This window comes from Hemiscyllium ocellatum, chromosome 14 (genome assembly GCF_020745735.1).
Source record: "Hemiscyllium ocellatum isolate sHemOce1 chromosome 14, sHemOce1.pat.X.cur, whole genome shotgun sequence".
Lineage (NCBI taxonomy): Eukaryota > Metazoa > Chordata > Chondrichthyes > Orectolobiformes > Hemiscylliidae > Hemiscyllium > Hemiscyllium ocellatum.
In genome coordinates this window covers 27073422-27099318 of record NC_083414.1, presented here as the reverse complement: position 1 = coordinate 27099318, position 25897 = coordinate 27073422, and the positions used below count along the sequence as shown (strand labels likewise).

Genomic DNA, 25897 nt, shown 5'->3' with positions numbered 1-25897 from the left:
ATTTGATTCTGACAATTACTCCATTACATTCAACCAAAATGTACACATCTATAGATTCACATGTCTGATTTGTCTTTTAGTTATTCAGACAATGTTTCCTGTTTCTAATCTATTTTCCTTGGACTGTTAGAAGGTGAGGGGTGACCTTATGAAGGTTTATAAAATCATGAGAGCAATGAATAGGCTGAATAACCAAGTGGTTATTTCCTTTTCCCCATGGTTGGGGAGTCCAAAACTAGAGGGCCTAGGTTTAAGGCGAGAGGGGAAAGATTTAAAAGAGACCCAAGAGGCAGCTTTTCATGCAGAGGATGATGCATGTACAGAATCCGTTGCTAGAGGAGGTGGTGAAGGCTGGTACAATTACAACATTTAAAAGGCATCTAGATGGGTACAGGAATAGGAAGGGTTTAGATGGATATGGGCCAAACGCTGGAAAATGGGACTGATTTAATTTAGTAAGTCTGGTCAGCATGGACGAGTTGGACCGAAGGGTTTGTTTCCGTGGTGTATGTCTCTATGGCTTTATATCAGTATCTATAGACTCGCTCAACTCTCAAAGCCCCATGAATCTCAAAGTATTTCTGAACACTAATCAATACCATGAATTCTTGGGGATTTACAGGATTTGCATTTAAATCATTAGTGATTTGAAGCTATTTTACTTTGGGATGTCATGTTTCTCGAGTCATCTTATTCTTTTGCAAGAACTTAGTGAGTTTTGAGAGGATTTGTAGCTCAGGTTACAAGATAGTTGCAAGAACTATCAAGATATTGCCTTATCAAGTGATTTGGAAAGAAGTATTTGCTGATATTGTCCTTGTCAGATTGTATATTCTGGCTAAATACATCTACTTTGAATCCCAGTATGATTTCAGAACCAGAGGATCTACAATTATTATGATCTTAGTTCAGCAGCTGCACGATAGATGCAATGAACAAAGGGAACCACTATATATTACCTTCATTGATCTCACCAATGCATTCAAGCATGTGAGCACAGGTATTCTATTTAAGTTGTTGGAGAAAAGTGGTTGCCTGATGAAGCTGCTTCATGTGATTTGTTCCATAACAAGATGCTGGATAATGTCAGCTATGTTAGGGTAACACTGGAATCCTTAGATCAACAATGGGGTCAAGCAGGGTTGTGTTCTGACATTCGTTTGGTCAATTTTTTGTTCCATTGTGGTTATACATCTTCGCATTGTTTACAGATTGACCAATTATGTACCATATAAAGCTGAACAGTCTTGCTTGCTGGGGATGCAAGTCAAAATTGTGCCGAGCACTTAAAGTGGTACAACTCTTATGGCACAAATAGGTGGTTAGCTCTGCTACCTCACAGTGCCAGGAACCGAGTTCAATTCCAGCCCTGGGCGACTGTCTGTGTGGAGTTTGCAATTCTCCGTGTCTGCATGGGTTTCCCCCAACAATCCAAAAATGTGCAGGTCAGGTGAATTGGTCATGCTAAATCGCCTGTAGGTGCATTAGTCAGGGGTAAATATAGGGTGGAGGAATGGGTCTGGGTGGGTTACACTTCAGAGGGTCGGTGTGGACTTGTTGGGTCAAATGGCCGGTTTCCAAACTGTAGGGAATTTAATCTAAACTCGCACCACAATGCTGGCATTCCATACTGAGGAACACCTTCAGTGGCAAATGGACATACACTCTTATGCCTATAAAGAATTTGGTTTGACCATCAGCATGGAAGAAAAATGTTAAATTCCAGGATGTTACCATAGTATCACCGACATTGTGACAATGGAGGTTGTTGATAGTTTCACATCAGCCATGATTGAATGGCGGAGTGGACTCGATGGGCCGAATGGCCTTACTTCCACTCCTATGTCTTATGGTCTTATATCTAGACTCTACAATTATCAAGTAAAAAGTGAGGTCTGCAGATGCTGGAGATCAGAGCTGAAAATGTGTTGCTGGTTAAAGCACAGCAGGTCAGGCAGCATCCAAGGAACAGGAAATTCGACATTTCGGGCCAGAGCCCTTCATCAGGAAGGGCTCTGGCCCGAAACGTCGAATTTCCTGTTCCTTGGATGCTGCCTGACCTGCTGTGCTTTAACCAGCAACACATTTTCAGCTCTACAATTATCAGCACTCTATCACTTGATGCTGCAATCAACTCATCACAAAAGCAATGGATGTTATGCCTGAGGTGAGTAACAATGTGGAACTATAGTAACCTAAGATAAACAAACTAAGTCCACAAAGCCCGTGTCCTAAGTGCACTCTTCTAGTGATATTTGGGTAACTGTTAGGCAGGATCAAACTGATGAACAACTTCCACTGTTGCTGGTTCAGATATATCTGGCATCTCTAGGTAGACAATACCAACAATATCATATTGACCCAACAGCATACTAACCCCATCAGCAGTTCATTGCATGGATCCCCAAAAATATCCAAAAAGTTTGCATCACCATAAGAAATTCTACAGTTGCTATTGTGTTGAACATTAGAAAACATCTAGATGTATAACCAATTATCTAAAAAAGATCATTTTATTAAATTAGAAATGAAAAATAGTTTCAATTCACATTAACTTAAAAAGGTTTGTTATTTACATAAAGCATTGTCTGGTTCTCCACCATCATAGATGTCAATATTAGACTTTTCTGGCCATTGTGCAACATTGTACTTGAGCTCGGTGTCTTATTTGGTGCACAAATCTACAACTAGATTGTTAGTTTCATATAAAATAAGTACCCTTGTATTGGCTATCAAATATTGTGTTGTTACAATCCAAGAAGCCTTTTTGCATCTTCACTTTGAGCCATTAAAGTTTCACTGGCATATTTCTGTAAGAGCTCCATTTTCTTCCGTCGTACAAGAGCCTCCTCAATCTGTAAAGACAGAAATTAAAAATATTATTAAGTTATTACATTCAGAAAAGTAGTCCAAGTAGATAATCATATTAAGTACTAAATAGAATTATATGTTGTAAAGCAGAACAATCCACCACTGTTGAAAGAACTTGAAATAAGTCACACTTGAAGTACTCGTGACTCAATTTCTTAAGAATGTACTACGAGCAACATTAGATGGTCATTTTTAGAACATCATTCCTTCAACCCATACCTATAATCAGAAAAAGCAGCCTGAAGTTAAAAAAATCACAAGCTATTACGTTCTCTCTGCACTTCAGTGTTATTGTTAGAATTTCTTCAATGTTTTCTTACCTCTTTCTGTGATGGTACAGGAACATGAGCTATAAATTTTTGCTGGTTTTCCTCTCCTTCCAGCTGTTCCCCACCTTCCTCATCAGACTAACACATATGAAATTAAATAAAATTAATTTATTAGAAACAGAATTGTGATTTGAATTATTCAGATTATATTATGCATTTATTTTAATATATTTTTTAGAACAAAGGTTAAAATGTTCAGCTGTCATGACTTCAATTTTTAGCTGCTTAAAGAAACATTAACTTTTTTTCCTTTCTCTCATTAACAATATCATTTTTCTTCAGCAGAAAATGCAAAACAAAGGCTTTAATTATCAAACATTAATGGGAAAAAAATGGCATAAATATTCAAACACACAGAACTGTATTCAAGGAGGTTTTGCGAAGACAGCTATGCAATCTTAAAAACCAGATCAAGTCTTACAGACACACTATAATCAAACTACAAAAAGTGCCAAAATATTCTTTTGTGAAGACACATCTTTACATATTATTTCTGTTCCTGGACCATTGTAAAAATGATTTATAGTAGAATCCAGGGACATTGACATTAGGGGATTCTGTAGCAATAACACGTTGAATGTTAAGTGGAGATGGTTAGATTCTCTCATGCTGGAGATAGCCAGGACCTCCACTTGAGACTTAAGTATAGTCACTTCTCAGCCCGTCTGAATGTTTTCCAGGTCATGCTGCATTCTGATATGGACTGCTTCAGTATCAGAGGAGTTCTGAATCCTAATGAATATTTGTGCAATCGACAGACATTGCTACTTCAATGCCTTTCCCTTAACCATAAAGGTCAAAGGGAACATCTGAAAACGGATAGGTTTATGACACTACCCTGGGGAACTCTGCAGCAGTGTACTGATACAGATGATTGGCTTCCAATAACCACGGCCATCCTTTTGTCTTTCTTTGAGTTGTTGGGGATGATTGCAGACAGTGACTTCAATTTTGTGGGGTTCCTTGATGTCACTCAGTCCAATGTTGCTTTGATATCAAACGCAGTCACTGAGTTCACCTCTGGATTCGGACCTTGCAGTACCCAGACTGAGCATCACTGAATAGGTTATTGATGTTTAAGTTCCCCTTGAGAGGGCTGCCAAAGACAGAGTTACTCAAGAGGAGGCAGATGGGGCTATATTTGACATGATAGAATTTTTCTTGATTTTTGTGAATAGGACATAACTAAACAACTTTCCACATTGTCTGAAAGATGCCAGTGAAGTACATGTATCAAAACTCGTGCTATGGAGGAAAGAGGTCAGTCACAATCTTACTATATGAAGAATGGGCTTGTATAGTGATACAAATGTCGCTGTCCCATTTCTTTTGTTCTTATACAATCATTACATATCTGGCTGAGATGCTCTTCAGAGTGCCAGTGTAGACTCGATGGGCCAAATGGCCTGCTTCCTAAGTGATTCTGTGATCTTTTCTGTGATAGAAAAATCCTGTATGTAAAACAGTCACTAATCTAAGTTTTGGTACAACATTTACCTCATCATCTTTCACTGCATAAATATTTACTTCTTCCTCCTCCTCTTCTTTGTCACCTCCATACTCAAGTCTGGCCTCTTTATCTGCCTTCCATTTTTGTACAGCTTCCATTATAACTAAGAAGTGAGGGAAAAACAAAGTTGAAATACTCAAATCAAATGTAAATTTTGTTCGCATCTGGTTTGCCCTCGGTCAAAGCACAAATGCTCTTGTTCATCTTAAGATGCAGATCACTAAGCAATGTCTGTTACTGATATTTCCACTTATGTAAATCATAACACTGATCATAATGAAGACTTCAAAATTTCAGCATCTGGTAACTGTCGAATTCAAAGCCAACAAATTTAGGAAACAAGCCATCACAACACATGTACTACTGATTTATGACTTCAGATTTCAGTTTCAATCTTATTCATACATAATGCTGATTGTCTAGGACATCAATATCTACTGACATACAGATGGTTATGAATAGATTGTATTACAGAATGCAAAAGTAATAGATTTGAGGGATTGGGATTTCAGAGCAGGAGAAGAAAGTGATATTTTTAATCCAAAATACTTAAATTGTGAGGTGAGCTTGAAGCCAAGTAGATTAATTTAAAATAATCTAGGAGAAAGAGAGGACTGCAGATGCTGGAGATCAGAGCTGAAAACGTGTTGCTGGAAAGGCGCAGCAGGTCAGGCAGCATCCAAGGAGCTGGAGAATCGACGTTTCGGGCATGAGCCCTTCTTCAGGATTCCTGAAGAAGGGCTCATGCCCGAAACGTTGATTCTCCTGCTCCTTGGATGCTCCTTACCTGCTAATTTAAAATAATGTCCAGTATTTGAGCAAAGTGCAAAATAGTATGACAGGAAGAAAAAAATCATAAATAACCTAAATTAAAACATGACAGAATAAGTTACACCTGGACCAGAATAGACGGGAGTTTGTGAACCCGGACATTCAAGGCACTTGATAAAATCATTCATAAGAGACAGATATCTAATCCTGAAGCTCATTACATTAAAGACAAATGATTGACCTGGTCAGAAAATCGGGTGAGTGGCAGGAGACAGGGAAGTAACTCATTCTAGATTTACAAAAAAAGGACAGAATGTGGTACTTTCTAAATGGTGAAAAGCTAGAAACTATAGAGCTCGAAAGGGACTTGGATATCCAGGTACAAATCATTAAAACATCATGAACAATTACAGAAAATAAAAAGAGGTGAATGGCCTTTATAACGAGAACACTTGAATATGAAAAGGATTAAGTAATGCTTGAGTTATAAAAAGCCCTGATTACACAGTGCCTAGTGTTGGCCACCTCACCAGAGAAAGAAGATCTGCGGGGAGTGCTGAGTAGATTTACCAGAGTACCTGAACATGGAGTTAAATTGTTACATGAGATTACACAAATTAGACTTAGAGTCATAGAGTTATTGAGATGTACAGCATGGAAACAGACCTTTCAGTCCAACCCGTCCATGCCAACCAGATATCCAACCCAATCTCATCACACCTGCCAGCACCTGGCCCATATCTCTCCAAACCCTTCCCATTCATATACCCATCCAAATGCCCCTTAAATGTTGCAACTGTACCAGTCTCCACCACTTTCTCTGGCAGCTCATTCCATACCCGTACCACCCTGTGTGTGAAAACGTTGCCCCTTAGGTCTCTTTTATATCTTACCCCTCTCACAACATCCTTCCAATAGGAAGGAGACCAGAAATGCACACAATATTCCAACAGTGGCCTAACCAATGTCCAGTACAGCCGCAACATGACCTCTCAACTCCTGTACTCAATACACTGACCAATAAAGGAAAGCATACCAACTGCCTTCTTCACTATCCTATCTACCTGCAACTCCATTTTCAAGGAGCTATGAACCTGCACTCCAAGGTCTCTTTGTTCAACAACACTCCCTAGGACCTTACCATTAAGTGTATAAATCCTGCTAAGATTTGCTTTCTCAAAATGCAGCACCTCGCATTTAGCTGAATTAAACTCCATCTGCCACTTCTCAGCCCATTCTAAACCATAGAATTTAGATGGCTAAGGGCTGAATTGGAGAACAGATAGGGCAGAGAGAGAGAGAGAGAGAGAAAGTATTTCTGCTGGTTGGAAGACAAGAACCAGGAGAAATTGCCAAAAAATTAGAACAGTTAAATCAGGAAGCAGTTCTACTCACAAAAAGAGTTGCAGAAATTCTGAAAACTCAAATTAATGCCAGATCAATTATTCATTTCAAGTCAGAGATAAACAGATTGGATGTTAACTAAAAATATTAAGGGATGAAACAAAGGCAGGTATATGGACTTAGGTTGCAGAATCAGCCATGTTCTTTTTTGATGATAGAAGAGGCCTGAGGGACTAAATGATTTATTCGTACATTTAGCATATCAGCATGCAAAAGGTTGAGCACATTTTCCTAGCAAGCACTGTGGTGTGGTGTGTATTACTTCTGCACTTTGTTGGGTATTTTTAAAATGTGCACAATCCTTTACTAATCTGTGATGCCCCAAATTATCACAATTTAATGAAATTACACTGCTAATCACATGCACATGAATAGAAGTTTTTTACTGTAATAAACTAAATTGGTTTCATTGATAATGTTACATATTATATTAACGTAATATAATAAGAAATGAGATACCATTGGGAAAAGTCACATATACTTCATTAAAATCTAAACCTTTCCCATTTTGCAATCGTGCATCTTTCCGCACAACTCTACATATTTCATTTTTAAATTCATTTACAGGATGGGCCTGTATTTATTGCCCAATCAAACAGAGGGCAGTTAAGAGTCAATCACATTGGTGGGGATTTGGAGTTAAATGTAGGCCAGACCAGGTAAGGATGGCAGTTTCTTTCCTAAAAGACATTAGTGAATCAGATGGGTTTTTTTTCCCCACAATTGACAACGGTTTTATGGTCATCATTAGACACAATTTCAGATTTATATTGAAATAAAATTCCACCATCTGCTTTGGTAGGATTTAAACCCTGTTCACGAGAGCTTTTCTGGATTAATAGTCTGGTGATGGGAATGCAGCCTCAGAAATTATTGGGGTTAGTTGAGATCATTATTATATCATAAGTACTGGAAACATTGTTAAAAAAAAAGCTTTTACCATGAGCATATGCAAACTTATTAGGAAATTCATTTAATTATCATCACTTTAATCACATACTCATGATCACTAGCCACTTCTCAGAACATCTCAGTTGAACTCAGCTGCTAGTTGTTGCGTAAATTTACTCCCTTCTGCTCTGAGCAGCAGGATGGACCATTTTTGTGTGGCTTTTAAGGAGGACAGAGTTACTACACCAAAACAATTACTACTGCTGTCTTATACTGACAATACATGACCAGTCTTCAAAGAACAAATTAATGCAATAACTTTATCCAAAACGAGATACTACTTTTTTTAAACCACACGTACACTGAAGTTTTGAAATTATGCAAGGTCTGAGTAAATAAGGCTGATTCAGAAACACTAAGCATGTTGCCAAAATTGCATGTATTTGGAATTCAACTGATTGAAGTACTGATCGGTGACTGAAGGAGAACAACACGGTCTATATAGACATATGTTTAAAACCAGAGCATGCAAAAAAAACCCTTCCGTAAACTGCAATAATAAATTATTTAACATACTAAACTGCATTCTTGAATGTAAGACAAAACGGCACAATTAGTTAAAATAACAATATTTTCTGGATTCAAATTCAATCAAAATGAATAAAAATTTGATCACTAAAGCAGAGTAAATAAGATATTGTAATACATATGGACCAAGGTTAAAAGATTAAGGACTAAAGGGATGGATTTTCCTATTTTTAGGCAAAGCATTATTTCTGGGACATTTAACAGCAGGATCCTGTCCCAGAGTCAAAGTTTCACACTTTGCATAATTTATTGTGCAACTGACCTCCTTGGCATCCTTCTCGTGCATTCAGAGAATGCAGGAGAGGTGAGATTCCTGCCACACAAACATATAGGGCACTGCCTCATATTTAAAGCTTGGTGCACACACTTCAGATGCTGCAAATCAGGAATTACCTCACACGTTGTCCTCTTAGGAAACAAAATGTCTCCGAAACGGAAGGTAGCACCCCACTTTTCAGATGGGGATTTGGAAATCCTGGTGGATATGGTGGTCAATAAGGCCATTTTCTTTAAACCATGCAGACCACAAGAGGGGGCCAAGGTACAGCAGGTATGGACAACCTGCCAGGATCAAATCAAATGCAGAGCAATGCATCAAAAAGATCAATGACCTTCTGTGTTCCACAAGAGTAAGTGCAATAATAATTTTACCTCACGCTCATTCATCCAATGCACACTGTCGCATGCAGCAACCCAACAGCTCTCTCCATCTTCACTACTAACCCTTTCTACACATGTACAGATAAGTGATAGAGTTCTTGAACATCATAGCTCAGTTGACCACTAGTAAGTTAGCAACTAAAGAGTTAGTAAGCATGACAATCCCATTTCTGCTGTTAACAGAAGAGGGTCAAAATGGGTACACTGTCAGTCAGGTTTTATAAAAAAAAACTGTAGGGGAGGGGAGGGAGAGTATGTTGTTTGACTTTATGATTAAATCAGATTAGTAAGTTCTCATCAAGCTCTATCATATTAAATGCTTAATTTACTTTCTGAAGGGCTGGATAATAGCACAAAATATACGCAAATTGCCTAAGATCACAAAGGAGGCCAAACATTATCCTGTAAATGTCATTATTGCCATTACTAGGCAACATGATATGCCTGAATGTAAAACACTCAGACTGCAATGGGACTGGCCAGCTCCACTGGATTAGCATCATTTTTAAAAGGACAGAACTTCATACATTTGTTCAGTAAATTACTGCATATATTGGCAGGAAGTCTACAAAACTAAAGAATTTAAAAAAAATACAGATAGTAAACCTTACTAAATGGATTACCCCCAAAACATCAGAATGATGAAACCTGAGCCAGTGATGGCAAAACTGTCATTATAGTTGTGAAGCTGACACTGATGTTTACAAATCTTAGTTAAATGCAAAAGTTGCTGTCCCTGATTTTCTTCTCTTCTATAGGTTGCAGATGGAAACGTTTAGAAATTGCATAAACTTATGAGAGCTTCCATTTTTGCAATCTAATCTAAGAATCTGTGAAAAGGTCATCTCAGTGGACAATCTGCAAATGGGTTTTTAGGTGGTATAATAAATTATATTTATTGAACAACCTCTTCAGCCCTCAATCACTATTTCTTTTTAATTTTTAGAATTTGAAACTCCACAATGAATAAAATATCCAAAGTTTTTTTGAAAGTTTGGTTATTCCGATTCTAACTCGATTCTATTTCTTCGTCCCATTTATTCTAATTTATAAAATTATTTACTGAAGGGTGACCAATGAATTTTATTTCATGCTGGATTGGCTAGTGTCCAGGGATGCGTAGGTTAGATGGATTAGCCATGGACAATGCAGGGTTACAGGGAGGGGGGGGGGGGGGGGGGGGGGAGTTGGTCTGGGTAGGATGCTGTTTGGAAGGTCAGTGTGGACTCAATGAGCTAAGTGCTTCCACAATCCATGGATTGTATGATTTTAAGATGTTGAGAACTACCTCCAATGCTGAGTTTGGTTTTGACAGGGCAACTCTTTCCCCGACCTCATTACAGCTTTAGTTCAAATGTGAACTCAAGATGAAAGGTGAGAGTGACTGCCCTTGAGATCAAGGAATGCAGGTGACTGTCCCTTGATTGAAGTCATTCCTACCACACTGGAAAATAGTTGTTTGCTGGAGTCATCCATCTCAGTACCAGGACATCACTACAGGAGTTCCTTATTGAGCTTCCTTCCATCATAGCCAGAGACGATTTCCCAGGGCAGAAATGGCTAACATGAGGAGTCATAGTTTTAAGCTGGTTGGAGGAAAGTATAGAGGGGATGTCAGAGGCGGGTTCTTTACACAGAGAGTTGAGAGAGCATGGAATGCGTTGCCAGCAGCAGTTGTGGAAGCAAGGTCATTGGGGACATTTAAGAGACTGCTGGACATGCATATGAAATTTGAGTGTGCATACATGAGGATCAATGGTTGACACAACATCATGGGCTGAAGGGCCTGTTCTGTGCTGTACTGTTCTATGTTCTAATTCTTCAGTGTCATTAGTTACTCATCGCTTCTGATTATACTGTTCTTGCCAGATGTCAGAGTCTCCCTTATTGAGTGTCAGAATCAAACTATTGACAGGAAAAATGAAATCTATGCCACAAGATCAGGACCTTTGCAGGCAGCTATCTTTGAATTCAGTGACAAGTGCTATTATTTCATCACTGATGGCTAAATCCAAACAATCATTGAGCAATCAAAAATACATTCTGGGTTTTTCACACCTGAGATTTAGAATTATTATACCTAATATGATTTGCAAATGCTTTAAGTATAAATTTATGTTTCATTATATAATTGTTTTTCTTATTAAGGTTATCAAATAGCTGTTACGTTCTGGTAAGAACAAATTTTTAAATATACTTTTGGGAAGTTCTTGGGTTAGGTAACTGCTTTAACCTTGAAAAAATTAGAGATGGGCAGCCACTCTGGCCCTACGGACAAAAAAATTGCAAAATGGAAGGCTTGAAACTTCCTTTATCAATCCTGTCAGAGTCCCTTAGTGCACTTCCAAGATTAGTGAACTCTGTGCCTTCATCAAGGTCAGTTTTTCAAATACTGATGGTCAAAAGTATAGATTGCCAGAAATGGCTATAAGCCTGGAACAACTAGCAGAAGCTGCAGGTCTATCCATCAAAAGCTGAAGGACTTCTTTAGAATGTAATCGCACTCACTAGCATGCAACAAATCTTACATAATACATTTGTTGTTTTAAAATTTGCAGTCTTAATATAACTAATGTAATATAATTGTGTGCATTTATGTCCCAACTTCTATCTGTAGTCCTTTAGGACCATGTAAAGGTCTTTCACCTGGTCAAATGTACCACAGATTTCCCTGAAATAGTAACATATTATAAAGATTTGAGCAACAGGTGAAGCTAGTCGTTCCATGCTGTTTGGTGCAGTGGCAACATAAATGGTGTTGGCCACTATCAGAATGTTGCCATCAAGCCAAAAAGACCATTTATTACACAAATCAGTAATATACCATTTGAGTTTCAGAGTCAGTGAGATACCAGGAATGTAAGTCAGTCATAAGTCCCAAAAACAGCACATCCCTTTCACTGTCCATAACAAGCAAGGCTCTGACCATACCCAATCAGCATGTACTTGGAATATTTGCAACTGGGTCTAACATTAGATGCAATTCTGCAATCGCTGGCTGATCCTGGATGCACAAGGAATTGTGTTGTCTGTCAGGCTTGTACCTGTTTTCAATTCAACAAAACAGGTTAACAGTAATTCACAGGTTCATTTCTCAGGGTAATGCCCTGACCAGAGTCAACCTTCCTGGTTTAGAATTTAAGCAGAGGCAGGCACTTAACTGTCCGTCAGTATTAATGAGGACATTCTCCATGGCAACACCTCTATTGGTGTCCACTTGCTAACCAATCAGCACTTGCCTTTCGTGCAGTGTAAATGTTGATTTTTTTCCCTCTGAATTAATAACCTTGCAATTTGTCCTGAGGATCGCAAGACGAAAAGCTTCAACAAAATGTGTCTATTTTCAGGAATTCTCAAGTTTTACTGCCAATTGCTGTTTGGAACTGGATGTAATCTGTGTCAAATCATGTTATTCCAATATAGATTAGATTCTGGATTAGTGGTGCTGGAAGAGCACAGCAGTTCAGGCAGCATCCGAGGAGCAGTATGTCCATTATGCCAATAACCTGTATTTATCACAATTACAGAATTCGATCATTTGTTACAGCTGCCAAATGTAATAGAGTAGCTCTTCAGGTTTACCTTGTTTCTCAAGCTCTTGTTCTAGGAGTAGAAGGACACCATCATCTTCATCTCTGTAACCGTAATAGTCTGCATCAATATCTTTCATGAGCTCAGCACGGGTTTTCCGTGGTGGGGCAGGTGCTGCAACCAAAGATATAATTAAATGGTATGTTGGAATTTCTTTGAACAACAACAACAAATGTATTATGTACTGCACTGCCTATTATTATATATTTAGTTTTGAGTGTTTTTTTAAAAAAATCAATCATTCTTCTTAACATCTTTTGCCAATATTATTAAAGTACGTCTAGGTAATATTATCCAATATCTAAAATGTTAATGTTCATCGATACAGTGTGGTATATGATACATCTGAACACTAGCATGCAGCACTTTAATTTGTTAGTGAAATCAGTGATATTTTGGGCTGATTGGAAGACTGACAGTAGGACTCCGATTCACTTGGTGGTGTCAAGAATATCAGATAAAAGAAAATTGGAAGCCTGCATCTTTTGAAATAAGACAATTTTTGTTTAAAGTCAGAGAGTCATTCAAAGACAAAGGCACCGATGACAAAGGCCTGCTTCTTAAGCAGTGCAACTACAATTCTGGAAGAAAAGTTTTATATCATTTGGATTCCCCCATAACTTAACAGATATGCATACTAACAAGGGCCCATGTTTAATTATTTGCATTAGGTAAAGCAATAGTAGGTGTACTGCAACTGGTCTCACCTCACTGAAGTTAGGGATTGGGTAAAGTCAACCAGCATGTGTAACTAGTAACCAGCAACACAGTTAGCAAGTTGTGGAAGTACATACAAATATTAGAGGAGGATAAGATTTTTGGCTCATCTGTGTCATTCCTATGATCAAGAAGCATGCAACAATCACGGTCAAGGCTCAAACATGAAAAATAGGAATAGAAACAGGATACCAGGATTGTCCATCACACTTCCTTATAGGTTGAAGGTTTTAGAATTACAAGTGGAAAAGAATTGGTGAAAAAGGATGAAATTTTTTTTTTAAAAACATACGTTCTTTTTCAAACAGTTCTCGGACTCCTGGCAAATCTTTAGCTGCTCCAAAATACTTGTATCCTCTATTGCCTGGAACTTCTTTTCCCTCGTGATCCAACATTTTTGGTCCAATTTTCTAAGTGTTGAAAAAAATCTCCAAGTTACAAAAAAGCATTATTCAGCCTATAATCTTACAATGTTGCATTAGATTTAACAGGAACAGTACAATATCACAGCACAATGAGTAATCAATGCTCAGCTCCAGGTTGGGAGAAGGCAAATCGGAGTCATATACATCCATAGCAATGTTGAATTTCTGATTTTAGCTGTTTCTCAGAAGTCAGCACCCACTTCCTTGAACACTTCATAGTGACCAGCTTTAGAATGACAACATTCACCTTCTATGCTGGTGATTGTGTACAATTTATAGATTCTCAGAAAACTGCGACACAAAGAATCTTGAATTAAATTGTTAAAAAAATTAAAGTACAAATTCCTATTCGGCATTTGACAGTTGAAGGATATGCCGTTCAATCCAATAACATGCAATCAATTATGTTGAAGTGTTAGGATGTAGATCCTAATAAATGTCAACAAGACGACAACACTTGCAGGATATTGTTCAGAAAAGCATCATTTGGTGGTGAGGTCATCAGCAATAGTCAGTAAAGGCATGGGTCTTTGGTATGGGATGGTGAAGCAATAGCAGTGATACATGGAGGCCCTTTTGTGGAACAGTGATAGTGTTCCTGAACCAAGAGACCTGGGTTCAAGTCCCACCTGTTCCAGAGGTGTGTAATAACATCTCTGAACAGGCTGATTTGAAAAGCATGTAACATTTAAAAAAATAGCAGTAATGTATGACAGGAAGAAACATAGCAAGTACAAGTACTCAAGACAGATAGGTAATCCGGATGATCGGCGAAGTGGGAAATACAAGCAATCGAGCAAGAAGTTAAAAGGTCCAGGGGAGCAAGGAGAAGATATACCGTTGCAGCTAAAGGGATCGGGCATGAAACTGAATCCATATTTTCACTTCCCCTGGCATCTAAAGTTTTAAAACATGGAAAAATTGATGTTTCAGCAATAAACTAGAAGACCAATTATTTAAGTAGTGTAACAAAGGATCACTAAACAACCAACTTATTTATTTCTGCTGAATGTTAAAAAAACTAACATCCTGTACTAAAAGATACTAGCCTTTTATAGTTAAGTACCTTGTATGTTTTCAAAGGTTTTCATCTATCTTGGAAACAGAAGCTTAAAAGATTTAAACAAAGAGGTACATACATAGACTTATGGAGTTGCACCTAATAATAAATTCAGATTGCCTAGGCATGTTCAAAATTAAGACACCAATTCTGAAATAGGTGCTATTAGATCCTTTGTTTCAAAGCTTCAATCAAAATCTGAAAATGCATAATTTCTAACAGCTATGGCTGCCATTGTAATAACCATTTGTGTCATCAGAACAGTTTCCTAAGGTACTTACTCCATAGTCTGGACCTCCTAACTCCTTTATTCTGACTTCCCAATGGCCCTTCTCTCGCAACAACTTATTGATTTCATCATTCAGATCACGTATCCGAAATTCTCCCAAACCAGCTTTAAGTAAAAAAAAAGTATGTTTAATTTATACAAATGCATACTATAAAACCGAACACAATTTTTGAAGAATTTCAGAAACTTACCATTTTGTATCTGTGCTACCTTTTTGGAAATTTCACTTATTATCTACAAAATAATACAAAATTACTAAATAGAAATAAGCTGCAGACATTATGAAAACTATCTGACAACGTGTATCCCCTAAAAGTACATCTATATGCTTTTATTTCTAGGATCAGTAATAACGCATGATGCCATGGAAGGGATGGCTTCAAGCTTAAACATTTATAAAATTTCAAGCATCTATCTTTGAATTAAATCCTAAAACTGATATTAGAAATTACACAGGCAGAACAATGTATAAGTGATTTTACTAAACATGCATTTAAATTTAGCAAGTTATAACAAGCACTTAAAGTGAGAAATAAAAACCAAAAGAATTGCAGATGCTGTAAATCACAAACAAAAGGCATGGGTCTTTGGTATGGGATGGTGAAGCAATAGCAGTGATACATGGAGGCCCTTTTGTGGAACAGTGATAGTGTTCCTGAACCAAGAGACCTGGGTTCAAGTCCCACCTGCTCCAGAGGTGTGTAATAACATCTCTGGAAAAGCTCAGCTAGTCTGGCAGCATCTGTGGAAAGAAATCAGAGTTAACATTTCAGGTCCAGTGGTTTTCTCTCCACAGATGCTACCAGACCTGCTGAGCTCTTCCAATAATTGAAAATGAGAAAAACAATATCATTTCCCAGTAATTCAATCAAAATATGAAACATTTTCTCTAACAAGATTAATTAGAATTTAGTTTACACTAAAGTTGTTTATAATGTTAAAATATAAGTTGTCTTGCATTAGACTATATTAGAATTAATTCTTTTTTTCCTCCTTATACTGTTAAGCTATGTTTTAATGGCTATTTTTTGCTTTCCCATATATGAGTTAAAGCTTACAGTACACTTACAACTATTAATATAAATATTTGAAAAATAGCATGAAAAAATTTAAACATCTTTACTGTTACTTCACTGAAGAAAAAAACACCAACTTCAATGTGGAACTCCAATAAAAATACCAAATTAATGCTGAAATCTACAATTTCACTTCTGTGATTTTTTGCAATAGCATATAGTTAGGTTGAATAAGCGGGAAAAGACTTAGTAGATGAAGAAAAAAGTGTGAAGTGATGCAATTTGATAGAAGAATCAAAAGGCAGTCTATTACTTAAATGGAAAGTGATTCTTAAAAAGTGCAGCACAGGGAGATCTGGTTGTTCTTGTACACGTAACACAAAAGGTTAGCATACAAGTGTCCCAAATAATTAAGAAGGCAAATGGAATTTGACCCTTATTATTCAAGATTTTGAGCTTAAAAATGGGGAAGTCATTACATATCACATTGTCCAATACCTGAAGTATCGTGTACAGTTTGGTCCCCATATTAAGAAAGGACATACTGGTTTTGGAGGTAATTCAAATGTCAAATGAATGAGCTGCCAGAAGAAGTAGTGGAGGCTGGTATAATTGCAACATTTAAGAGGCATTTGGAGGGGTATATGAATAGGAAAGGTTTGGAGAAAGACATAGGCCGGGTGATGACAGGTGGGACTAGATTGGGTTGGGATATCTGATTGGCATGGGCAGGTTGGACCGAAGGATCTGTTTCAATGCTGTACATCTCTAGACTCTATTTAAACAATTGTAATAACATCACAGATTTGCTATGGTCCAGAAACCTATCGTGTCCACACTAGCTCTCCAAGCAAAGATCATGACTTAGCATCATGCTCTTGCACTTTCTCCATAGTCCTGTACATCCTTCATATGTAGTTAAACCTGTTATGCTTTTTTGAATGCCTCAAATAAACCTTAAGCACACTTAAATCAGTCACTGTGGTGAACAGAAGTTTCTTGTTACATTTACGTCTTTTGCAAATCACTTTAGATGGGTGTCATCCATTCACAGGAACAATGCCACCCTATCTACTCTGAGTAAAAAATGAGGTCTGCAGATGCTGGAGATCACAGCTGCAAATGTGTTGCTGGTCAAAGCACAGCAGGCCAGGCAGCATCTCAGGAATAGAGAATTCCTGAGATGCTGCCTGGCCTGCTGTGCTTTGACCAGCAACACATTTGCACCCTATCTACTCTGTCCAGGTCTTTCATGATTTAAAAAAAATCCCCAATCAAATTTCTTCTTAGCTTTACACACAATACTGTACATTGTTAGCCAGTAACAGTCTCCATTAACAACCCCACCGCCCCGTGGCCGAACATTTCAACTCCGTCTCCCAATCTGCCAAGGACATGCAGGTGCTGAGCCTCCTCCATCTCCACTCCCTTACCAACAGATGCCTGGAGGAAGAACACCTCATCTTCTGCCTCGGAACACTTCAACCCCAGGACATCAATGTGGACTTTAGCAGTTTCCTCTCCCTCTATTTTACCCCAGTTCCAACCTTCCAGCTCAGCACCATCCTCATGACCTGTCCTAACTGAAATCTTCCCACCTATCCGCTCCACCCTCCTCTCCGACCGATCATCTTTATCCCCACTTCCATCCACCTATTGCACTCTTAGTTACCTTCTCCCCAGCCCCAATCTTCCCCCCAATTTATCTCTCCACCTCTGAGGCTCCCAGCATCATTCCTGATGATGGGCTCCAGCCCAAAATATCGATGTTTCTGCTCCTTGGATGCTGCCTGACCTGCTGTGCTTTTCCAGCAACATTCTAATCTTGACTCTGATCTCCAATCTGCAGTCCTCACTTTCACCTCCACCAACAGATATTCACCCTCCTAGCCAGATCGTTATCCACTCCTTTGTCTGTCCACTATTCTTCAGTCTCTTTGGGCTCTATCCCCACTTAGCCCCTCCCCCATTCTACCTTCTACATAAAAACTAACATTTTCCTAGCTACCATGAGTACTGAAATGTTAACTCTGATTTCTCTTCACATATGCTGCCAGACCTGCTGAGTGTTACCAGCAATTTCTGCTTTTGTTTCTGACTTACAGCATCTTTTGTTTTTTCTTTAACTTTAACATTGACTAGTTATTAAAATCAGAGCAGGAATCTACCCAAATTTCCTAAAATTTCAAACAATCTGAAATTTGATTAAGACAAACTTCTGAGCATCGGATAATAAGGTCTGATATACAATAAAGGATTCAATAAATAAACAAATATATTATTGTGCTAAATCCATTCAAGAAACTACTGGAGCTCAAGAGAATTATGAAATGTTAGATTTAACCAGAAGATTTTGCTCACCTGTCTTCTCCATTTCTCTGCTTTATGCAAATCATTACATTCTGATGCAAGGAATGGTCTCCTCTCCTACTGAATGCAGAGACAGTAATCAAAACTAACTCCACACCAAATATTGCCAACTTCAAAACGCTGATTGTAAAGCAAACAAACTGGTGAAGAGGTAAGGATCTCATTATTCAACTTCAGGCAAAAAATATGTTGGAATAATTATGTTGCACTAAATTTATTTTGTTAGAAGGTAATCTATTGGCCAGGTAACACTCATTCCAAATATAATTTGATAGGTCAAGTGTTGACAATTCAGTGGGGCGGCATGGTGGCTCAGTGGTTAGCACTGTCGCTTCACAGCCTCAGGGACTAGGGTTCGATTCACACCTTGTGTGGAGTTTGCACATTCTCTTTGTGTCTACGTGGGTTTTCTCCCAAAATCCAAAGATCTGCAGGTTAGGTGAATTGGCCATGCAAACTTGCACATAGTGTTCAGGGATGTGTGGATTGGGTGCATTAATCTGGGGTAATTGTAGAGCAGTCGGGGAATGGGTCTGGGTGGATTACCCTTCAGAGGGTTGCTGTTGGCTTGTTGGGCTGAGGGGCCTGTTTCCACACTGTAGGGATTCCATGATTCTAAAATATAAGCTCCATAATTAAGCATTTTTTTACTTCTTGTAAATATTAAGGAGACACTTGTGTAGTTGAACAGCATCTATACCAGAGTTTATATTTTTTTTATATACAAAGTGGTCCTCTTTGTTGCATCTTGCTTGAAAACTACTGCGCAATTTACCAACCTTAACTTTTCCATCTTCCAGCTGGGCCTGGCGAAACCTTGCCAGAGCGGTCCTGGAACAAACCATTACCATGAATTATTAATTCAACTCTTAGTAATCTATAAGGATGTTGCATTGGAATATAAAATATACACAAAACAATGCAGCAATGTAATAAATAAACTCACTAATACAAGAAATAAATGAAACAAAAGCAGGAAATGCTGGAAAAAAACTCAAGGATGAGCTAACTCTTGAAAATTTTCAGTGAATCAGGAAGAGCCAGCATGTTTTCATGCCTGACAAACCTCATCTAATTTTTTTTCAAAAGGTTATTAAAGTAGTGGACAGGGGGAGTCCATGAATATTGTTTATATGGACAGAGACATCATTTGATAAAGTCCTATGTAACAGATTGTTAACTAAATAGAATTGAGGGCAAGTTGGTTAAGTGGCAGGAAACAGAAAGTAGGGATGGTAGGTACGTGATTGGAAGGATTGAATAGTGGTGCCCCACAAGGATCTGTGTTAGAACTTATGACTATTTACATTATTTACTAACAACTTGGAAAATGTCATAGAAAGTCACATTCTCAGTGCAGAAGAGAAAGGTTAAGCATTCGCAGTAATTCCCAGCCAGAAATGCCAAGAGAGTGATCCATCTCAGCCTACTCTAGTGGTCCCCAGCACCTCAGATTCCAGTCTTTAGCCAATTCAATTCACTCTGTGTGATATCAAGGGCTATGGAAGATTGATGAGGGCAGAGCAGTCGATGTGATCTATAAGGCGTTCGACAAGGTTCCCCATGGGAGACTAATTAGCAAGGTTAGATCTCATGGAATGCAGGAGAACTAGCCATTTGGATACAGAACTGGGGTAAAAAATGAGGTCTGCAGATGCTGGAGATCACAGCTGCAAATGTGTTGCTGGTCAAAGCACAGCAGGTTAGGCAGCATCTCAGGAATAGAGAATTCGACGTTTCGAGCATAAGCCCTTCATCAGGAATACAGAGGATACAGAACTGGCTCAAAGGTAGTAGATAGAGGGTGGTGGTGGAGGGTTGTTTTTCAGACTGGAGGTCTATGACAGTGGAGTGCCACAAGGATTGGTGCTGGGCCCTCTACTTTTTGTCATTTACATAAATGATTTGGATGCGAGCATAAGAAATACAGTTAGTAAGTTAGCAGATGTCACCAAAATTGGAGGTGTAGTGGACTGCGAAGAGGGTCACCTCAGATTACAACAGGATCTTAACCAGATGGGCCAATGGGCTGAGAAGTGGCAGGTGGAGTTTAATTCTGATTAATGCGAGGTGCTGCATTTTGGGAAAGCAAATCTTAGCAGGAGTTATACGCTTAATGGTAAGGGCCTAGAGAGTGTTGCTGAACAAAGAGACCTTGGAGTGCAGGTTCATAGCTCCTTGAAAGTGGAGTCGCAGGTAGACAGGATAGTGAAGAAGGCGTTTGGTATGCTTTCCTTTATTGGTCAGAGTATTGAGTACAGGAGTTGGGAGGAGAAAGTGAGGACTGCAGATGCTGGAGATCAGAGCTGAAAAATGTGTTGCTGGAAAAGCGCAACAGGTCAGGCAGCATCCAAGGAGCAGGAGAATTGACGTTTTGGGCATAAGCCTTTCTTCAGCTTATGCCCAAAACGTCGATTCTCCTGCTCCTTGGATGCTGCCTGACCTGCTGCGCTTTTCCAGCAACACATTTTTCAGTGCAGGAGTTGGGAGGTCATGTTACGGCTGTACAGGACATTGGTTAGGCCACTGTTGGAATATTGCATGCAATTCTGGTCTCCTTCCTATTGGAAAGATGTTGTGAAACTTGAAAGGGTTCAGAAAAGATTTACAAGGATGTTACCAGGGTTGGAGGATTTAAGCTACAGGGAGAGGCTGAACAGGCTGGGGCTGTTTTCCCTGGAGCGTCGGAGGTTGAGGGGTAACCTTATAGAGGTTTACAAAATTATGAGGGGGATGGATAGGATAAATAGGCAAAGTCTTTTCCCTGGAGTCAGGGAGTCCAGAACTAGACGGCATAGGTTTAGGGTGAGAGGGAAAAGATATAAAAGAGACCCAAGGGGCAACTTTTTCACGCAGACAGTGGTACGTGTATGGAATGAGCTGCCAGAGGATGTGGTGGAGGCTGGTACAATTGCAACATTTAAGAGGCATTTAGATCAGTATATGGATCGGAAGGGTTTGGAGGGATATGGGCCAGGTGCTGGCACGTGGGACTAGATTGGGTTGGGATATCTGGTCGGCGTAGATGGGTTGGACCGAAGGGTCTGTTTCCATGCTGTACATCTCTATGACTCTATAACTTGCCACTCCACTAGTGAAGCTATTCAATATTGTTACAACACTGGCATCTACCCAACATTGTGGAAAATTGCCCAAGGATGTCTTGTACATAAAAAGCAGGACAAAGCCAATAAACATCCCATCTGTCTACTCAATCATCAGTGAAGTGTTATCAACAGAGCTATCAAGTAGCACATGCTTAGCAATAACTTAGCACTGATGCCTAGTTTGGGTTCTGCCAGGGTCATTCAGCTCCTGACCTCATTGAGCCTTGGAAAAAATGAGCTGAATTCCTGAGGTGCGAGTGACAGACCTTGACATCAAAGTCACATTCAAATGAATATGGCATCAATGAGCCATAGCAAAAACTTAATGGATATCAAGGAGCAAACTCTCACTAGTTGAAGTCACATCTGGTACAAAGAAAAATTGTTACATTTGTTGGAAATTAGTCATCTTAGCTCTGGGCCATCTTTGCAGAAGTTCTTCAGGGTAACTATTCATGAGTTCTCAATTGGCCTGCATTTAATGGCTTAGAAATTGCTACCAGTTGCCCATTTATTGCAGATATTTTCTAATAAGCTGCTCAGAGATGTTACTACACACCTCTGGAGCAGGTGAGACTTGAACTTGGGCTTCATGGTCCAGAGGTGGGGATACTACCACTTTGCCATAAGAGACTATTAAGAATGCCCTAGCATGAACTGAGGAACCTCATGATTTGCACTGAAATGCTCTACTGCTGAGGTAGACCCATTTCCTATTCAGAGGAATTATTACACACCTGTGAAACATGTGAGGTTGAACCCATGGCTCTTAGATCAGAGACAGGGACACTACCATGGGACTGTAAAAGTTCCTTATGCCCTCAGCCCAAACAATTTCAGCTACCTCATCAATGACCTTCTTTCCATCTTAAGATCAGATGTAGGGATGTTTGCTGATTATACAACATTCAGCACTCTTCACAACTCCTCAGATACCGAAGCAGTTCACATTCAAATACAACAAGATCTGGGCAATATCCAGGCTTGGACTGACAAAAGACAAGTAACATTTGTACCACACAAAAGCCAAACAATGGCCATTTCCAATAGGAGACAATCTAACCATTGTAATTTGACATTCAATGGTGTTACCATCACTGAATCCACCCACAATCAACATCCTTTGGATTACCATTGACCAGAAGCTCAAGTGGACTTGCTATATAAACAGTGGCTACAAAGGCAAGTCAGAAGCTAGGAATACTTAGGTGTATAATGCACCTCCTGTCCAATAAGTTGCCTGTCCACCATTTACACAGCACAAGTCAATAGTGTGATGGAATACTCCCCACTTGACTGGGTGGATGCAGCTCAAGAACACTTCAGAACCTTGACACCATCAAGAAACAAACAGCCTGCTGGAGTAGCATTTTCACAAGCATCCATTCCCTCCATCATCGATGCTCAGTAGCAGTGTGTCCCATTCACCACCAATGAAACAGTGAGTACCATCTAGAAGACACACTGCAGTAACTCACTAAGGCTCCTCAGGCTATTCCTTCCAAACCCAAACAGCTAAAATGGATACCATAGTTCAACCAGGTGAAGAAAAACTACATGGAATCCAAAAATTCACACAAGACACATCAGAATTAAGCTGAAAGTTGGATTTCATTTTAGTAATGAAAATTGAATGTACTTACATTGCCTTCTCAGCATTTCGAGCCTGTGGGAGGGAAAATTAATTTTACGTTAAGTTATTGAAGTTAGAAGTGAGTAGTAGAACTCAACAACATGGCAAGCCACCTTTATTACCCCATTTCAATCACCTAGCAAATGTACACAGCAGGATAATGATACATTTATTAAAAACATAGACTGAAATCATAATTCTCACTAAAAGTAATTAATCCATGTCGGTAAATAGAGATTAGGAATTTATGAAAGTGTTAATATCACACTGTCAAATTCACCTAGTAAACATTAGAAAGAATACAAACCAAGAAGAGTCCAATAAACCCCTGTCTAAATTATATTAGCTCTACTTGGTGTTCAAAGTTAAAAATCGCAACTGGAGGGTATAGTCCAACAGGATTATTTGGAAGCACCAGCTCTTGGAGCCCTGCTCCTTCATCGGGTGGTTATGGAGTATAAGATCATATGACACAGAATTTATAGCAAAAGTTTACAATGTGATGCAATTAAAATTAAATATTGAAAAAGACCTGGATTGTTTGTTAAGTCTCTCATCTTCTAGAATGACCATGTTGGTTTCAGTTCTTTCAGATGTAAATCCCAGAACTTTTTGTTAAAAAAGTTACATTCTCAAGTGAATGTTAACAATTGGTGCCATGTCAACTCAAATAATGCACTGAGGCTGTGAGGTGCTCTGTGTAAAGCTGTCTGTGCCCAAATGTTCATACTGATTATACTTCTAAAAAAGGGATTTACAGAATCTTACATGGATTCACACAGTTTTTGAGCAAAGTAAAATGTAATTCTGCAAGTACAAATTCAACCCACAAACTTGTGTGTGGGGTATGAATGTCTGTGAGAGAGTCATAGAGATGTACAGCATGGAAACAGACCCTTCGGTCCAACCCGTCCATGCCAACCAGATATCCCAACCCAATCTAGTCCCACTTGCCAGCACCCGGCCCATATCACTCCAAACCCTTCCTATTCATCTACCCATCCAGATGCCTCTTAAATGTTGCAATTGTACCAGCCTCCATCACTTCCTCTGGCAGCTCATTCTACACACGTAACACCCTCTGTGTGAAAAAGTTGCCCCGTGGGTCTCTTTTATATCTTTCCCCTCTCACCCTAAACTTATGCCCTCTAGTTCTGGACTCCTCAAACCCAGGGAAAAGACTTTGCCTATTTACACTATCCATGCCCCTCATAATTTTGTAAACCTCTAAGGTCACCCCTCAACCTCCGACACTCCAGGAGGTCACCACTCAGCCTCCGACGCTCCAGAGAAAACAACTCCAACCTGTTCAGCCTCTCCCTGTAGCTCAAATCCTCCAACCCTGGCAACATCCTTGTAAATCTTTTCTGAGCCCTTTCAAGTTTCACAACATTTTTCCAATATATTCCAACAGTGGCCTAACCAACGTCCTGTACAGCCACAACATGACCTCCCAACTCCAATACTCAATAATCTGACCAATAAAGGAAAGTATACCAAATGCATTCTCCACTATCCTATGCGTTTAAAGGGTGTAAGTGTGTGAGAGGATGCAAGTGTGGGCATACAAGAGAGAGCTTGTGTATTAGAGAGGGTCTGCGTGGACCTGCAGGAGTGCATATGTGTTTGTGGTGTGTGAGGTGAGAGAGACAGAACATCGATTTTCCTGCTCCTTGGATGCTGATTGACCTGCTGTGCTTTTCCAGCACCACACTCTCGACTCTGATCTCCAGCATTTGCAGTCCACACTTTCGCTTGATCCCATAAAATATGCAATTTGTGCTTGGACGTGCAATTTAGTTTTCCAACATCGACGTATCATCTTTAAATGTAGCATGCTAAACCAACTTTAATCCATGAGCATAGTTTTCATAATACAATTAACACTTCAATAATTATAGCAATATATTACTGCACTGGACATTCTAACGAAATTGACAATTAAACTTTGGGTGCTCTGAGCAGTTTAACTTTTAAGATTGTGAATAAACGTTCCACAGGAACCTTCAAGATTTAAACTGGGAAATACAACTGTTCGCAGAACAGAAATCGCCGGATAGAGAGCCCCCTACAACTAAATAAACCTAAACACACTTGGTACATATCTTCCAACAAGGGCGAAGAGAGGACATGCCCCATCCACCCACTTCTCCTCTAACATCGTTTATAATTGCTGATTTGATACATACCATTGTAAAAGTGGTCAACCACTACGACCATACAACCCAATGCGTCAAGACGGCTAACGAGGAACCGGAAGCCGACCTCCCGGGTCGTAGGTCAGGGTTGACGTTTCGACAACGAGGATGCTGATTGGAGAGTTGGCTTTCCACTGGCGGTGACGGTTGGTGCGCGGGGGAAGACGAGGGTTTGAACTAGAGTCACGTGGGCGGTCAGCGCGCGGCGGTCAATGGTTGCTGTGCGTTGTGGTGGGTCAGGCCAGTCCATAATAGTCAGAGCTTGCGGTTACACGCCTCCTGCTGAAGGGGGAACGTTAGGGGGTGAGACGGGTGGTTGATGGGGAAATGGAGGGCTGAGAAGAGGATAACAGTCAGGTGGAGTGGGGGCAGGAAAATGACGAGGGAGAGGGGAGATGCTGGTGGTGGACAAAGTTAGAAATCACACAACGCCAGGTTATAGTCCAGAGGGTTTATTTGGAAGGACT

At 39.4% G+C, this 25897-nt stretch overlaps 1 protein-coding gene across 1 annotated transcript; it reads right to left on the bottom strand.

The window, feature by feature from the left end:
• Window positions 1-2494: 2494 nt before the first annotated feature.
• On the bottom strand, window positions 2495-25502 carry isy1 (ISY1 splicing factor homolog). Its single transcript, XM_060835150.1, has 11 exons — window positions 25422-25502; window positions 23243-23265; window positions 19272-19323; window positions 18484-18549; window positions 15298-15340; window positions 15099-15211; window positions 13625-13742; window positions 12607-12729; window positions 4698-4813; window positions 3192-3278; window positions 2495-2855 (listed from the first exon to the last, which is right to left on the bottom strand). Exons 1-11 carry the CDS (start codon window positions 25422-25424, stop codon window positions 2748-2750), a joined length of 852 nt encoding a protein of 283 aa, XP_060691133.1. The 5' UTR covers window positions 25425-25502; the 3' UTR covers window positions 2495-2747.
• Window positions 25503-25897: the final 395 nt, after the last annotated feature.